This window comes from Glycine max (assembly GCF_000004515.6).
Source record: "Glycine max cultivar Williams 82 chromosome 5 unlocalized genomic scaffold, Glycine_max_v4.0 Gm05_scaffold_79, whole genome shotgun sequence".
In the NCBI taxonomy this organism is placed as follows: domain Eukaryota; kingdom Viridiplantae; phylum Streptophyta; class Magnoliopsida; order Fabales; family Fabaceae; genus Glycine; species Glycine max.
The window spans coordinates 1-17,664 of NW_024464664.1; the positions used below are offsets into that span (position 1 = coordinate 1).

Consider the following 17,664-nt stretch of genomic DNA (forward strand, 5'->3'; position numbering starts at 1 on the left):
ATAAACAGTCTGTTGAAAAATGGATAAAAATAATTATTTAGTTAATCAAGCAATCACATTGGCGTGTACTAGAGAATGGAAGAGATAACATTGAGATGATAAAAACAAGAAAATATATCAAGTGTCAACAAATGACCTAAAGTAAAATTATCAAATATTGCTGGCACATGAATGGCATACAAAAGCACAGATACCTGGTCAATAGCTGCAACAACATCTGCTGCAAATCCTCCAAATCTCTTGTATAGTGCCTTGTAAATGGCAATGCTGTAAAAGATTGAAATGGAATGCATTCAAATGTTTACATATATAGAATAAAAATTAATTATGCTTGCATGTAATTATTAGAAATCCAGGTTAGAACAGATCCACTCTTCATTTTGTTCTTGAATAAAAAGAATTACATACACCGTTACTATAGTTTTCTATAGTCTTTTTCAAGTGCCAAATAAATTTACAAAAATTGTCGGTTACTGTACATGGAGATCAATTCTATGGAATTGAAGCATTCCACATGGAAGAAAAAGAGATAAGTGATAGACAGAAAATAAAGTAGAGCATATGACAAAATATGGGGAAAATTTAATTATGAATGGCAGGTAATGTACACAGGGACAATGGAGTGGTCCATCTCCTAGGACTGATACCTATTTTGGTTCTGAACCTGGCCCAACCATTGAAGGAGTTTTCTTTCAGTTTTTCTTGTAGAAATCTTGTAATTTTGAGAGACAGGAAATATTTCCCCCTTACTTCTGAAAATCATATTACAAGTCTCATTTCGGACTTTAAATGCTCTGAAACATCCTGAACTTTTGAGACTTAATCAATCTCGTAAATATGACATGGAAAAATCTTCTAGATGCACAGACCACTGACTTAATACATAGAACCACATACCCTTTCAAGGTAATAAATATCTACAGGTCTAATATTTTAACTGCATTGATATACTAGCCTATGTTATCTTGAAGCTCAATGCAAGGGAACCCTCATTAAGATTATAGATACTCAGCTTTAGCACCTAGTTGAGCACTTCTCTGCAAAGCAAAAGGCATTAAGCGTTTCTCAGATAAATTACATCTTTCTATCACTAGATATCAACTTTCTCTTCTTTTTTCTCCCTTTCAAGTCTATTGGTCCATTTCATCTCATCTTCAATTATTTTTCAAAATGACACATGAGTTTTTAACTTGTATAAAGTTCAAGATTAGTTACTGTGAATGAGGAGCCATCCCACTAGCATTTCCAAAAACTTGGCCAGCAACAATCACTGGAATTCCATGGTTTCCGGCTGCAACAGAAGCTGTGTGCCTGTATGTTATAGATATATCAGAATGGACATTCAGTGAAAAAACAAGTAAAGTGAAGTTTTAGTTTTGTGGCACACTTAATTCAAATACCTATCATATTTTGAAATTTTGAATGAAAGAAACATGATTGATAGTCTGGCATGAATATGTAAGTTCATTTTTAACTTTCAAGCATTGGCTAAAACCATATTTTCGAGTAGCAATTCCAGACCATTTTTCAATATATTTATTTTCTTTCTAAACTAGTGAAGCTAAACAAAACAGGGGGAAAACTAATTGATGAGTTCAAAATTCTGATAAACAGAAGCTAGATAGAAATGATTCATCAAAGTTCAAGCAGAGGGAAATAAACTTCAAAAAGATAACAGTTATAGAAAGACAGATTTGTTGATATGGACAAAAAGAAGAGGAGAATGGACCAAATGGCCAATTGTGGTTAACAACATTTGAACACAATACTCATTTGGAAACACGAAACACTCACGTGCCGTGGCCATCGCCATCAAAGGGAGAAGCATAGTCCTGGGATGAGTTAAATATTCCTCTGGTTATAGCAGAAGCGGCAAAATGTCTAGCCCCAACAAGCTTCCTATTGCAAGAACCGGACGGAAAATCTGGCGTAACCTCACAGGCGCCAGAGAAATGAGCAGGAACGGGGAATGGATGTTCAGATTTATCATCTGCAAAACTAGGGTGTGTAGGATCAATGCCAGTGTCAACAAACCCAATAGCGATTCCTTCTCCAGCAGTTTCAAACCCACCTGCTTGCAACCAAGCTCCCTGTGGCAGACCCAAAAATTGTGGAGTGTGTGTGGTTGCAGTTCTCACAGAAAAATCCAAAGCCACATTGGACACTTCTCTTCTCCTTGAAAGTTTTTCTGCCTTCAAGATTTCAAAAATCAAGAACATGTTGGTTGAAGAAGTTTACCAGATCACAAATACAAAAACCAAAATATGCACAAATGGAAACAACTCAAACAATGAAGCACATATTTCTTCACAGAATAAGGACACAATCAAGATGTTGAAAAGTAAAACCATAGCATACCTGTTGTTGGGTAACCAGCACAGCAAATCCATTAATCAAGTAATGATAGCTATAGAGCTTCAGATATTTCTCCCCATTAAACACTTTATTCAACAATGAGTCGTGAACTCGGGCAAAGTACGAACCACGTTTCATAACTGGCTTTGAAACATTCTGATGTCTGAAAAAAAAAAAAAAAGACCATTCATATCTCTCAAATGAATGCACAATTAAGCATCAAAGTCAAAAAATTGGAGGAAACTAAAAATATGGTACAAAGTACCGGAATTTAGAATATCAAACAAATACTATAATGATAAGGTTTTCAAAAAACTTGTTTTCGAGATGTGTAGATACTATGGCAATCATTTGAACAAATGTTCATCTTATCATCATAACACAAATACATAACTTCAACAAGAAGCCTCATCCTCAGCTATAAAAGGAATGTAACAATTAATACACTTTGAACACAGTTTGTTAACATTAAAAACAAATATGGGGGGGTACCTTTGTTTGTGAACTCTAGTTCTTCTTCTCCCAGATGAACCATGTTTAGAGTTGTTGCCCACTGTGATTAACTCATGATGATGATAGTGAGAAGCAGGAGCTTGTCTCAGAGTAACAATGTAAACAGCTGTAGTTGAATCACTTTGACACACGGAAGGTATTAGAACCATTCCCAAGAAAAACAGTACCACTAAATGTGTATGCTGTGACCAATGCATGTTTTCCATTTGGGTTTTGGAATGCAAAGCCAAAGCCCCACCAAGCATGAACAAGAGTGATGACAACTATTGTTCAGTTCAGCAGCACGTAGTAAAGGCCATCTTCAACAGTAAGACTTGCTGACCTTTAATAGTATTTATGAAAGTTGAGTAAATACTGAAAAGCTGTGTCAGGTTTTGCAGCTTGTTCTGAAGCCTGAAGTGGAAGTGGAAAGTGGAGCCAACTCAACAATGATATTAAAGCAGGTTGATTCGGAATTAACAGGTCAAGTATGTATGGAGAATCTTAAACTATCTCGGGTGCTGTGATAGTGTGGAGTAGTAGTATAGTATAGTAGCATAGTAATAAATACATGAATTATTTGTTCAACAAGAAGCCTCAACATACATCCTCTCTTTAATTGTTGAAATTTATGAGTTTAACTAAATTGAAAATGAAATCTATTAAATAAAAAATGGACTTCACATATTTAATCTCATTCAATAAAAAAATGTATTCAGAAGACTCAAATAAAAATGTTAATAAGATTTGAGTTTAATATTTACATACCAATAACATATAAATTAATTTTATATTGTCATCAAATCATAAATTATTGAGTAAATTATTTTAAGATTATTATTTTAAAAGTTAATAAATTTATTATATATGATAAGTTGTAATTGAATAATTATATATAAAAAATTATACTATAACTTTTTTATCATAAAATTTAGTGTAGATTATACTAAGATTATGTGAGATTGCACAATCCACTGCATACTGACTTATGGAATATTGAATGTTCCTATACTAAACCTAAATCTAGATAACATTTATAAAGGGAAGGTTTGAGTGGGGCATGTACGTGTAGCCTTCAACCTAACATTATTACAAATATTTAAGGCACTGCTTTTTGGCTGTGCCCCAAAGAAAGTGGATACATAATGGTTCGGTGGCATTTCAAGTGCAAGTGCCTTTGCGCACATGTCATAGTGATAGTGCACCTCCACCCGGAGCAAAAAGTGTTATCTCATAGCATTCTAAGTTAAAAATGCATGTTTTGGAATTTTTTTTTTTGCTTTGTTGATTAGTTATCATTATGAGACCCACGCATGCCTCAATTTTTTTTTCTTTGGTGGCTATTTGAGACCTTGAAGCAAGACTAACACATTTTGATAAAGTTTTGTTTTATATGAAACTTTTTGGTTGTGAATAAAATATAGTTGAGGTGCAATGACTACTGCGAAGTAAACTGATAAAATATGGTTAACAAGTTGTTGATAAGACTGATAAAATATAGATTATTTTTAACACAATTATATTATTTACATACTTTTTTTTTATAAGATTACTTTCTTATCTCCTTCCATTACATTGATCTTTTTTTTTTTTTAACTAGAGTATCCCAGTTAGAAACTAAGAACTAATCTCCATTAGATCTCATCAAGTCTTGTACTCATGTTAGTTGTAACGTGAGTTAGAGTATTAAAAATGTTTCTGTTGATAAGCAATAGGTAAATTTTACTATAAATTTTCACAAAAGATGATAATTTTTTCTAGTCTAGCAAATGGATGTGTCTTCTCTTAGTCTAATATATCATGCTCATAAGTTATTAATTTTAGAATATATATAGTTTTATTTATTTACTTAAAAATAAACTCACTGGTTTTTCCGGTAACATTGGTCAAAGTGATAGGCCATGGTATCATTCCATCTTTCTCTGCACTTTAGGAACAATCTTTTTAAAATATCTGTTGAAGTGCTTCTTCGAATGGCGAAAGATCCCGATTCTAGCTACTACCATCAGCAGTATGGTATGGCTTTCTTTTCTATTTCAAATGATGACTTTGTGCATGTGTCCCCAATACCAGAAGAAAAGGCTTTTGGGTGTGAGATTCTGTTCCAATTCCAATTTTGTATCAATCCCTTGAAGTTCCGAAATTTCAGGATTCTATTATTTTCTTCATACTTTTTGGACCTTCAAATCACAATCTGTAATTAGTTTCCTTTTTTTTCATTCTAAAATATTTATAAAATCTCATCTAAAAAAAATGTCAAAAATATTTTTTTATCAGAAAGTATTAAAGATAATATCAAATGATTTATACGTACCATTTCTCAAACAACAGATATAGACCCTCGACAATGTCAAGTAAGTACCTTAGTACATTTGCAATAGTCAAACGACATTAAAAAAAAAAAAAAAGAAGCAAAATTGGTAAATTAACCGAGTCCTAACTATGCATAAAAGATAAAAACCTAGACCTAAATAAACGAGACATAAGTGTAATATTAATAATAGCAGATAAAGATTATGTGACATCCGTCCTATCTTTGAAAATATAAATGAGTAGTGATTTAAAACACAATATTAAAAGTTTCTTGAAACTGATCATATCTACTAAGATATATATATTGTACGAAATTAAAGTGGTTGAGAGTTTCTACATCAAAATACCGGGGAGAAACTCTGTCAAGCTTCTACACTTACCTCGATCATTGGCATAAAATTCTCTCGTTCTTCTCTACTTTCACTCTCTTAAATTTAGAGTTTATAGTTTTATTGTCATATTTTTATTAAATTTTATAACAAATCTTCATTATTACTAATTAGTTTTAAATCAAATATGAAATATCTCGTTTTACAGTCTATTCCACTTAATTTGTCTTCTTAAGTAATTAGAAATAAATTTTATTGTAATGTTATAATATTTGGGGTTAGTATTTATACAAGTATCTTCTTTGTTTATTTATGTGTTATATTATCTTAAGGCTGGATAAGCTTTTTTATAAGCACTTTTAAGGGAAGGAAATTTTTAAAAATAATTTAATAAATTAATTTGTAGAAATTTTCTTACATTAATTTCTTTAAAAAAATGGTTTTTAATTCATGTATAAGTTAATTTTAGTTTATGAATAAATTCATTTTATTTTTTTAATTTTCTTCTTATAAAAATAAGTTTGGAGAAGTTTATCCAAAGATACCCTCGTCTTAGTCCAATTATCGCTAAGGATCGCATTATCTAGAATTTTCCTCTCATTTGAGGCACCTCAGAATCATCCATCGAATCTGTTTTAATTTTTTTTTCCAGTGTTCACTTTATTCAAACTCGTTTATTGCTAATGTAAAATTTAAGCTCTTTCTTCATTTCCACAAATCCAGATTACTAATGTTCTGTCAGCCCAGCCCGTGACTCTGGCCCAAAATTTCCTCACTCCCCTGTCCATCGAGCTGGTCCAATTAACGTTCCTTCCTTGTTTCCCATCTCCACCCCTTCTCTTGGGCATTTGTTTCCAGCACTCCCACTATTGCTTCCTGCACCTCCCATTGCATTCTGGAAAGCTCATTCCGAAATGCAAAATGGGTTTTCTGGAATGCAATGATAGGTATAGGATGCAATAGCCCTTCTCTTGAGGCTTGAGCATACCACTCAGTGTATTTGGTTTGGTGGTAAGAAATCATGGTGAGTCTAGTACAAATGCAACTATTTGTTGCTTCCTAAAATCATAACGAGTTTAACTCTCTCTCTCTCTCTCTCTTAATATGACTATGGCTTTTGACAATATCATTGAGAGATTGATCAATAATTACTACTTCAGCATAATATACTGAAAAATTATGGTAGTTATGACTGTGTCATTGAGATATTGATAGACAATTGCTACTTTAATATGATCTCATTAAATTAGAACATGATTACGAAAGTGCTCAATCTTTCTTTTTCTGGTTAACCTGACTAGTATTTAATCCCAAATCAAGCAGTCCTATAAGGGACTTGGTGACATGTAGTCAGGGGTTGAACCCAAATTAGTTTCTGCTTAGAGGATTATAAGTTATATAGGAGCCACACAGAGCTAACTTTCCTACAAATCAGAAAACAGCATGTGGAGATTTATGAATGCTGTTTGCTTCAAACTAAAATCAGATATTCAATGTCTATCAATAAGAAAGATCAGATATTCAATATTCTGAGCAAGAAGGAACTTATTCCAAATTTCAAACTCTCCATGTATTGTTCCTACTCTTGTCATCATTTATATAGCAGTAAAATTTGTTTTTCTGTTTATATACATAATTGGAGAGTATGGAGATCACTAAGGATGAAAGATGTAAAACCTAAAATACCATCAAAGCTGCAGGCTAGGTCATCAGAAGTAAATATAAACTCAAAAGGAAAGTTGGAATGGATCAATGGCATTAGCACCTACAATGGGTCAATGTCATTATCCATATCTAAGTTATTGACACCGAGCAAGTAGCAAAATTTTATCTTGACTTTCACCCAGCATCATCTTCAGTTCAATTGGTCACTGAAAGAAAGGACCTCACTAAGGACTAAAATGAAATATGACTTATCCAAAGTCAGACAGAGCTGAGATGTTATACTTTATGCACAAGCTTTCTGGATTTCTTCTATCAGCGACACAAATTCCGCTCTGCACTTAGTGAACTGTGCATCAGAGCTGAATAACTTATGCATGGCACTTAATTCATCAGAACTTGCTTTTTTCAAGAATCCTTGTAGCACCAATTTCATCTCTTCAAAAGAATCATAACTTCCTATGATGCTATCTTGCTCCTGCCTTATCAAACCAGCATCAAAAAGCTTGGTCTTGGCATCACCTAGGGAGTTGCTTGAACCATGACTGAACTTACAGTCATCAATGGCACTGCCTGAAGATTCAGAGACAACTTCTTTGTGATTCCAGTACTCGACGCATTGATGATTGGGATCCTCAGCTTCAATGGCCTGGAAAAGTTTTTCAGAATTGATTAAAACATCATTAGTCAGAACATAATAAGCTACATTAAACTAGTTCAAGAAAACTGGCTAAAGATAAGATCCGAATTCCAAACTGTATGACTATAAATCTATATTAGAAAAAGAATAAACCAACAAGGGTGTGAATAGCTTAAACTTTCATGAGTTTGCATTACCTGAATAATGGATGGTGAAAGGAATCCAAACATTTTGTGACCGTTAATGCTTTGCAGAAGTTCCAAGGAAGGAAGTTCTATTTCACCTTGACTCCTTTGCCTTTTGATTTCATGATTTAGTCTGTCAAGAACTGATTCCCAGCACTTATCTGCTGAGGTGTTTGTGAAAGCCTCATTTGGAAGTTCTTCCATGGTAACCTGAAATATATTTTACTGAATGAGAAAGAAATATACTTCCAACTGAAAAATGTCCATGCAAATACCATAAAAGTAAAAATAGAATAACAAGAAATCAACTATCACTTAGTTCCATTAATATTATGTTAGAAGATTGTCAGATCCCTGTACACCTTAACTCTAACTCCTATTTACATTATTAAATAGGTTTGAAGTACATAAATCTACAAGCAGAAAGTACTTGATATGATTTTAACATGAAACAGAAACATCAGGAATAATACCTTGAAAATAGGCCCAAGAAATCCAGCATCATAGACTTCAGAAAGATAGTTACAAATTCTTGGTGGATCAAGAATGCTAAAGAACTTAACACGACTCTTGAATCCTTCATAAATTTACCAAAACAAATGAAATGTTAAACTCCCACAAAAAAAAAATTAAGGTATATTACAACCCCAGAAAAGATCCTACACTGCAGCTTACCTTTTGGATATATTGCATGCTTACTGCACCACAGCTTTCCACAAATAACAGAGCCCAAATTTACAGGCTCAACAGAAATACCAAACTTCTGCATTAAGAAGCTTTGGTTTGTCAACGATATACTTGTATTGGAGGTTTCGGCGTCACCTATTTTAGATACACTGTTGAGTTGCTCTCCTGAATCAGAATGCATCTGCAGATCCACTCCAAACAATTTATAACCATCAAGTGTACAAGAATTTTGAACATCCCTTGAACAAGATGAAAATTCTTTGGCAGCAATACAATCAGCCCCAGGTTCCATGTTGTCTTGTTCTTTTCTGGCCTCTGCAAAGCTGACTTTTTCCACATATGGAACACCCTTATTATGATGGTAATCAGCAGCATGCAGAAAATAATTTTCAGGTTCACCAGACATAACATCAATATTCAAATCCACAGAACCTCCTTTCTCCACCATAACTTTATTGTCCATTACCAAATCTTTTTCATTCAAATTGTCTTTATGACAGTCTTTAGTGCCATATGGTGCACTAAAAGTTTCATGGTGAAACTCTGAGTGGACTAATTCTGCTGAAATGTGGCTGTAAGAACTACTAAGTATAGTTGAATTTGACTTATCATTAGTTCCTGCACAAGTTGAGTTTTTCCCTTCTTTGTAACTCTGGGTTTGACAAATGGCACTCTCCACATCTTGTTTATAAATGCAAGCATCCTCAGCATTAGCAGAAACCATTCCAGAGTTTCTATTTGCCCACACTTCAATGGCATGTGATTCTCCTTCTAATGCTTCAACCAATGTACTTAGTTCATTCATAGTATAACGAAACAGAATAAACCTGTTGTCCATTTCACATGAGCAAAACAAATTTGAGTGTTTGAGACAAGAATAACAGTCAGGAGAGCACTTGCAACCTATGGCAGATAGGTGCAAATCATAGAAGCAAGAGAAGCATTCTCTTTCCTCAAACAAATCAAATTTACTGTCCATCCTCAGCATCTTTAAATGAGTTGGAAGACAGTCAAGCCTTTCCTTTTCCATAGTTATCCTTGTCTGTCAAAAATAAGGGTAACAAAATGTGAAAAAAAAATAATGAAATGAAGAACAGGTATCTGCATGGGAACTAAAATTAAATAATAAATGCCAACCAAAGTGTCATAAAGCTTTTTAAATATGTGGAGAGTGGGTTATGATCAAAGATAAAGAGTATGCAAGAATCATTACCTTAACTGCCTTGGTAAGAACTCCATCTTTCCCACAAGCACTTCTCCATTTTATATATTTTAGATTTTCTTTTCCATGAAGAGTTAGCTCTGCAAGGGCATGCATGGCTTCCTGAGCACATCCAAATAATAACTTGTCATGAGACAATGAAGTCTTACGGCACTGCAAACTGTAAAGCTCGGCAGCATTCTGGCCATGCACAAGCCAATCAACAGGAGCCACATTCACAGCCTCTGCACAGTTGAAGCCACAATTGAAGCCACAGTGGTATGCCCTTGGAAAGGTAACAACAAATTCTCCTGAATGCTGAATAGTGCGATGTACAGGCACCCCCTCAGATTTAAGAATTGAAGGAGATAACTGAGTCACCTGCTCAAAGATGAAATCATAACCACTAGAATCATAATACAGTTCTCAAACTCTATCTACTACACAAAGAGAACTAAAATATCTAAGACTTGTATGAGAGATGAACAGATGTGCTAGAGTTCTGGAGAGATAAGATAGTGTTGCTTTGGTAGAAACAGAACTGTCAAAGTTCAGCATACTACATAATGAGAGAAAGGTCATAAAACAGATAACTGTACCATAATTTTAAAATCTTTAATGGACTTGTAAAGAACTAAGGGTAACTTGACAAATGCAGGTTATACAACCAAGAGCGTTTACACCATGCCAAAGGCTTGATCTATTGGCAAAGGTGAAACTTTTGACATATAGCATCCTACATTAGACGCAAACCATACCCTATTTAAGGCTTTAAGCCATTATTAGGCATAAGCCACACTAGGTTGAACCTGACCCTCACAACCTTTTGGACATATCATTTTGTCCCTCGAAGAGAAGGTTCACCCTCAAACCTTAAGATGATTGGAAACATATCAAACCCGTGATTTGAACCCCTGTTGACTTTAATTCCAAATGATATGACCAAGACACTTACCACGGGACATTTGTCTACAGAAACTTATGTGCCGTGCAGTATACATCACCGCAGGACATTTTTCTACAGGAGACATTAAGTTGTTTAGACAATACTTACTCCTAATCAACACTTTATCCCAAACACAATAGGAGCTTACCAGGTAGATTCTATACTGAACTAGTGAACTTTGATTCTTGGGAAGGCCAAGGATTAACTCTTCTAGAAGCTTAAGTTATTAAGTGGAAACATTATAACAATTTTATATCTACAAGATGGCTCACACAAGGTAAGCGAAGGCTTGAAGTGTGGATAGTGCATAAGTCCACCATACCTAGTGAAAATAGTTAGGATCATACTCTCGATCACTTGTTCATAGTGGCTCAAATACTATGTCAAGGATATCCTAAAAACTTTTGTCAAGTGGAGGGTCAAGAATAGTTTTTCATCTCCAGCACAGGGAGAATAAACTGGGAAAGGGGGGGGGGGGGGGGGGGTGCGAATCTTCTCTACCTTACTCATAAATTGATTACCTAATAACTCTAGCTTCCGCTATATAAGTATCATACACTAAACTAATCAAAAGTGTCACGCCTTTAACTAAATAAACATGAAGTGATACTCTGAAGTCTAAAGATTTCAAAATGTCATCATGTTTTTAGTTTCTTAACTTTCACAGGTGGCATTAAAAGTTCCTAGCAAACTTCCAACAAAATACACATTTAGCATCAACTACAATCTCTGTTTGTTTATGAAATCTCTATATTGAAACAGAATGAAGGCAACCAAAAAACTGAAATTTAGGAGGAAAGTACAATTCCAAGTAGCATACCAATTCATTGAGTAGATTTGGTTGTTCTTCAAATAAATCAGGCAAGTGCTTTCTCATTGCATCTTCCAGACCTGGAGCATGGCTTCCAGCTACTCCATACCATACTTTTGGGTCACCCCAGTGCAGATAATTAAGTGAATAGAGGTGATGGTCCTCAACATGCTGTTCCAAGGAGAAAGAAACAAGAAAAAGGTGTTAGTTTTTATTGGAAAGTATGAAGATCTGAAACAAAAGCAATGCAAAATTGAAGACAATATTACTTGTTTTATAGATCAATATTTCAAACAAATCAACACACACAAAGCAGTGGAACCAAAAATGTTGAGAGTGCAAGCAAACTGAGAATTCTATTATATTAGACATGATTCAATAATTATGCAGTTTGTAGCGACCCCTATCTGGATTCTAGTCTATGTCTAACACTAGTTCTAGTCTTTTATTTTCTCCACTGAACCTTCAATTAAATTATATTTTTTTATAAAACAGACAGATTTTAAAATTTTCAACTCAGCTAAGTCAGCTTTCATGACAAATAACTTAAACTCTATAACTCCACAGACAGATACAGAAAGTGATTAAAAAGAAAATTAGTAATATCATCTGTTATGCCTTAAACTTTGTTTCTTGCATAGATTTAGACTGAGAAAATGCAATTCTCACTACTTACCCAGCAAAATGAGGAAAAGCACATTCCAACATACAGCCATGGAACTACAACTCCTGAGATATCACTTCCTTCAAAACATAAGGCAGAACCTGGCAGTCGTGGGAAGTTATTCAGATTCCAACCAGACAGGGCATATCTATCTGACTCATTCTTAGTTAAGGAAGATGTCTTAGGAAAACCACTTCCAAGTGATCCAGTTTCCAAGTCAGCTCCATAATACACCTTCAAAAATAACAGAATAATATATAATTTTTTTGCATAATTATGTGACAGTAAGACTAACGATATTATCAACGAACCGCAATTAGTACCTCAACCTCATCAGTTGGTTGCTCTATTATTCGCCAGTATTCACCTTCAATTTCCTCCACAGAGGGTTTCCATCTCTGCTGGTGACTACTATCACTAACTTTTTCATATTCATTGGCATCATTCAATCCAAAGTAGCAATCTTTAAAAACATTAGCATATTGCTGAAAGTCTTTAAGTGTGAAGTCTGACCCTGATTGGAATCCAAACTTCTCCTCAGGCTCAGAAGCAACATTAGCTTCAGAACCTGATTTGGCAGTTCTCATACCCATGCCCATCTTTGACTGCTTTCTACGTTTTCGTTTCCTTCCCCTAATTTTCTTTCTCATGGGTTCCCTGTTCTGAAGCAAGTCAATTTGCTGAATACGAGTGGGAAATTTTGCATTTTCCCATAAATCTTTCTCCTGAAGAGGGCAAGGTGGTACCCAGCAAGCTGGAGGGACAATCCTACATATGCCATAAGGTTCAGCTTGGGGGCGAATCTTAGCTATGTAACCAAGTGTGTCTTCAAACTCCTGATTAGAGTATAAACAAAAAGTTAATTCAAAATACAATATAAACACCACCAAAAACTATAATACTATGATAGTGATAATTATAAGTACCTCAATAGTTGGATAAAACACAGGTGCTTCATCAACTATAGGCTGGCATGCTTCATCCGGATCCCATCTGGCTGATATCTGCAACATGACAATGATATATATGCATAGTAATTTTTAAATCATTTTTTCTTTTGAATATCCAAACTGATATTTATTCACCATAAAAAATATCCAAACTGATATCTATAGGAAATATGTTTAAAAGATTGAAATTAGTATCTGACTTCATAGAGTATACAAAGACACATTCACAGCACAGTAGATCATGCTAAATACCTTTCTATGCCGTGGACTGCCAGAAGACTCAAGTGTGTTTTCCATTTCTGGTTTATGCCTACAAGGATTATCCTGCAAAATATCACATGTATGAATGCTAAATTTGTTGACTCAATAAAAAATGATTGGGAGAAACATCAAAGTCTAGCAAAGTTTAACACAACATGTCCTTTCCAAAGGATTGATTCAAACACTGTAACAGCTTAATTTCAAGCATTTATGTTGTTACACCAGCTAGAAATCATGTAAAATATATGGATTTTCAGGTAAAGGCAGAACAGCAACTCAATCATGCAGTTAGTGCCATCTAATCTTCTAAAACAAGTTATACAACATTGATGCCCTTCATTTGCTTATGCTGGTAAGGTATAAGCAGTGTATGCCATGAGAAAGATTTAAGTTTGATTGAAGCCTCAACTAGCAGTATTGACTCATCATTGATGCAAGGTTGGAGATAGCTCTCAGAATTCAAAGACAACAGGATACAATCTTGTATTAAAAAAAAAAACAGTATCAAATGTAAAACCAAAACGGTTTTTGTACTTTGGCATCATTCAGGTTACTTACATCATAGTTGAATAAATACACTTCAAACAGTTACAAAAAGATTAACTAAATTTAAGTTAATCACATTTTTATAGCTAAAAAAAACATCCTCATATTTTAAGCTTTAATAAGATAGACTCATAGAGCATTAAATTAATATTTTCAAAGTTCAAATGCATGCAATCCTCTTGAAACCAAATAATGTAAATGCAATTCAATACAAAACAGGAACAATCAAAAGATTAGGCCATCCAATGCCAGACATAATAAAACATTCCAGAAAGCTAAACAAACCAGCCACCACCACCAGGGTGAGAAATTTCCAATCTTTCCAAACCCCAAAAAACGAAAAGTCACATAACATGTAAAGAACAGCCTACAGTAAAAACAAAATTAAGGGTTTACAATTCCTGAGTAAATTAACATCATCCTTCTGGGGAGCAGAAATTAGCACAGGAACTAAACTAGTAATATCAAATATGACACAAGCGAAAACACACAATCACAATGTCTTAAACATAATGAGAAAAGACTAAAAAGAAAGAAAGGAATGAAGGAAGCAAAAGATACACAAAAATAACAACAGTTTTCAAATTCGATAAACAAAGAAAAGATCTGAAATTTGTGATGATCCATAACAACAGAGGATGGAAATTTGGAACAGAGTAGCAGCACATGAATGAAAAGCGCTCTAGAACACGTACCACATTGTCAAGGTTTAAAATTTAAATCACAAAATGAGAAAAAAGAAAGAACCAACCTCTTTGGCGTGAGATTCTGCAGCCAATTTCAACTGTTTCATTCAATGCAAAATGAAAGATAAACCCAATTGAATAAGTTATTGAGACTGCAACAAGAACAGAGACCATTGTAACTAACCTTATCAGAGTCCCAATTAGCCAAAGAGACATTCCACAAAACAGTTTCTCCCTTATCTATCTATTACCCAACTAACTGACCCCAAACAAACCTTAAAAACTGCTAAAAAACAACAACAACAACAAAACAAATGCAGAACACAAACGTACACAATGCAGCAAAATTCTCCCCGAAAAGTTGTTTCCACGTTCTGAAGGAAAAACAAAGCAGTTGCGTACAAAAGAATTAACCACGAAAATTCCTTCACAAATCAAACGAAAACCCAAATGCAAATTCAATTGCATGTATATATATTTTATTTTATTTATTGTATCTATGTATGTACCAATGCATGAATGTAGCAAACCCCAAAATTTGTTGTGAAATTGCAAAAGAATAAAAATTCTACAAATCTTGGATTCTAAATTCTAATGCCCAAAATCAAATAGTAGTAGAGGCACTTTTATTTAAGATAAAAATAGAAACAAAAGAATAGAGTGGGCATATAAACCATGTAAATATATTTTGACAGGTGTAATGGGAAACAAAATTAAATAAATAGTTATTGAAAATAATGGGATGGATACGAAGTCCCAGGTGAAACCCCAACAACAGTACTTGCACAGTTACACTACACTACAAAAAGATTTTAATTCCATTAATAATGATAATAAATTTTTTGTACCGAATAAACGACAATAATATTAATATTAAAAACTAGTTATAAAAGTTATTCTGAAAAAGAAAAACAAATCTTGTAAAATCTTTGAGAAAATAAGGGGACACAAAAGAAAGTGAACTGCTGTCTGCTGTGGCAGCGGGAAGCGGCTGAGATTCTACACTGAAAGACGTGCAAGTGTACTTGACAACACTTTTGCTCTAATAAAATTTGTTGTCGTTTTATAAATTTTAATAACTTAACTATTATCTACTTCTAAGATAATTTTGTAAAATGAAGATAAACGATTTCATACCAGCAATGAGTTTATTGAGTTATCTTATCACTTATTTAAATCTTAATAACATTCAATTTATTACCTTTAGTATCAATCATCATCAATAATAACATATAAATTAAAATTATTCATAGTAACTCACAAAAATAGCATTACACGTTTTCATAACTTCATTATTCTTTTTACAGGGCTTCATTATTGTTATGAGAGTGTATAAAAGGTATTAATAGCATAATAATAAACGTGGCAGCATAATTAATCTTAATTATTTTTTGAAATGCAATAGAAAAAGAAAAAAAAATTTCAAATCGAACTAAGAAACAGATCCAATAATTTTAAAAGATTTCATAATATATTTATTGTTTAAAGATATATTTATTAATTTCTACGAATAATCTATATATAATTTCTAAGAATGGGTTAACTCAGCATATCATCTAATAATAAAAAAATATTTAAAAATTTGTTAGTGGATTTATCGTTGATAAAATTCTTCAAATATTTAAAAAGTTGTTAGTAGATTTATTTTTGATAAAATTCCTCGTAGTCTAAGTTGTATCAAGTAATCTAAATGAATGTTAATTTAAAAGGTGAAGGTGTGTAGTGCGCGCAATATTAACTGAAAGTGATGAAACAACCCAACGAACCACAAAATGAATGGCACATTTTCTTGGCTTGCTTTCTTAAGTCTCGTTTGGTTTACTCGTTGGCTTTCCTACTCCTCCACATTCCGCAACAAACTGGCGTTTGCAACATTTGTCTTTTGCTTCGGCAGATAAAACCATGTTTGTATAACCATCACATCCAAATATGTTCAAAATAAAATATATGAAAAGTATTTTCTTAAAAGAAAGTACAATCAACGCTTAAAAAATATATTCAAAACGATTATCTAAAATGAGTTTAATATAGATAATATCTTTTAGCATACAATTTTCTTTGACAATTTTACTTACCCTTTTTTATAAAAGTTAATGTCATTATCTAATATGTTAACTTTTTTGTTAGCAAGAAGAAGGATTGAAACACACCATCTTTTGTTATGTTTCTTCTCTCTTAACTAAAATCAATCTTATAACTTCAATTTCCTTACTTTTTTAATTACAAAGTATAATTGTTTTTACCTTTTTCATTTTTTATTCAGCATTCTCAGCTTTTCCAAAAAAAAATTCTTTTAACTTTTTCAAAACTTCCTTTTATTTTTCCACAAAAAAAAAAAACCCCCACTTTCTCTCACCCTCTCATATGAGTTAATGTCCTTTCCTCATGCTTGTATTTCCCTTTCCTCTCAAAATATTGTATTGGACTTTTTTTAACAGATAATATAATACACTATTGTTTTATATGGTCTATGATGCACCATCATTGTTAATAGCTTTTAGATTAATTTACAGTGCAACTTTTTTATCATGGATTTTCCACACATCTGATCCTTACTATTTCTTCATGGTACCACTCTTCGTTGTGCATCACCTTCAAAGGCAATTTGGGGACAGAATTGCCACTTATTTTTCTGCTTCTTCTCCCTCTTTGTCACCTTTGGCGGACCCTCCATTAACCTCATGCTTGGCAGCACCATCATCATCAACCTTAACTCCACTACATCCCCCATAGAAAATGGTCAAAGAAGGAACCAAATGGAGACCAACGACAACCAAAGGTATTAATCAAGGGAGGAGCAGCGATCAAATGTGGAGAGTCCATGATAAGAAATAAGAAGATTCACTATATATTAATCTAAAGAGTATTAACAATGGTGCACCACATACCACATGAAGTAGTGGTGTGTCGTAGAATCTAACACTATAATAATAGGG

The 17,664-nt window shown here is 33.5% G+C and overlaps 2 protein-coding genes across 4 annotated transcripts; both read right to left on the minus strand.

Annotated features, from left to right (window-relative positions):
- Positions 1-53: 53 nt before the first annotated feature.
- Positions 54-3,385, minus strand: LOC100784045 (subtilisin-like protease SBT2.2). Of its 2 annotated transcripts, XM_041013672.1 has the most exons (6): positions 2,848-3,385; positions 2,359-2,518; positions 2,072-2,192; positions 1,795-1,990; positions 1,216-1,311; positions 54-267 (listed from the first exon to the last, which is right to left on the minus strand). In XM_041013672.1, the coding sequence occupies exons 1-6, from the start codon at positions 3,111-3,113 to the stop codon at positions 69-71; spliced, it is 1,038 nt and encodes a 345-aa protein (XP_040869606.1). In that variant the 5' UTR covers positions 3,114-3,385; the 3' UTR covers positions 54-68. The 2 variants fall into 2 exon arrangements, with proteins under 2 accessions (XP_040869606.1, XP_040869605.1); XM_041013671.1 differs by having other exon boundaries at positions 1,795-2,192; positions 2,848-3,382.
- A 3,706-nt stretch (positions 3,386-7,091) lies between these two features.
- On the minus strand, positions 7,092-15,699 carry LOC100784581 (lysine-specific demethylase JMJ18). 2 transcript variants are annotated; one of them, XM_006580171.4, is made up of 12 exons: positions 15,062-15,699; positions 14,794-14,880; positions 13,488-13,559; positions 13,212-13,289; positions 12,609-13,121; positions 12,298-12,519; positions 11,631-11,792; positions 9,877-10,245; positions 8,652-9,705; positions 8,450-8,553; positions 7,989-8,186; positions 7,092-7,800 (listed from the first exon to the last, which is right to left on the minus strand). In XM_006580171.4, the coding sequence occupies exons 2-12, from the start codon at positions 14,833-14,835 to the stop codon at positions 7,438-7,440; spliced, it is 3,177 nt and encodes a 1,058-aa protein (XP_006580234.1). In that variant the 5' UTR covers positions 14,836-14,880; positions 15,062-15,699; the 3' UTR covers positions 7,092-7,437. The 2 variants fall into 2 exon arrangements, with proteins under 2 accessions (XP_006580234.1, XP_006580235.1); XM_006580172.4 differs by having other exon boundaries at positions 14,794-14,826; positions 14,913-15,698.
- Positions 15,700-17,664: the final 1,965 nt, after the last annotated feature.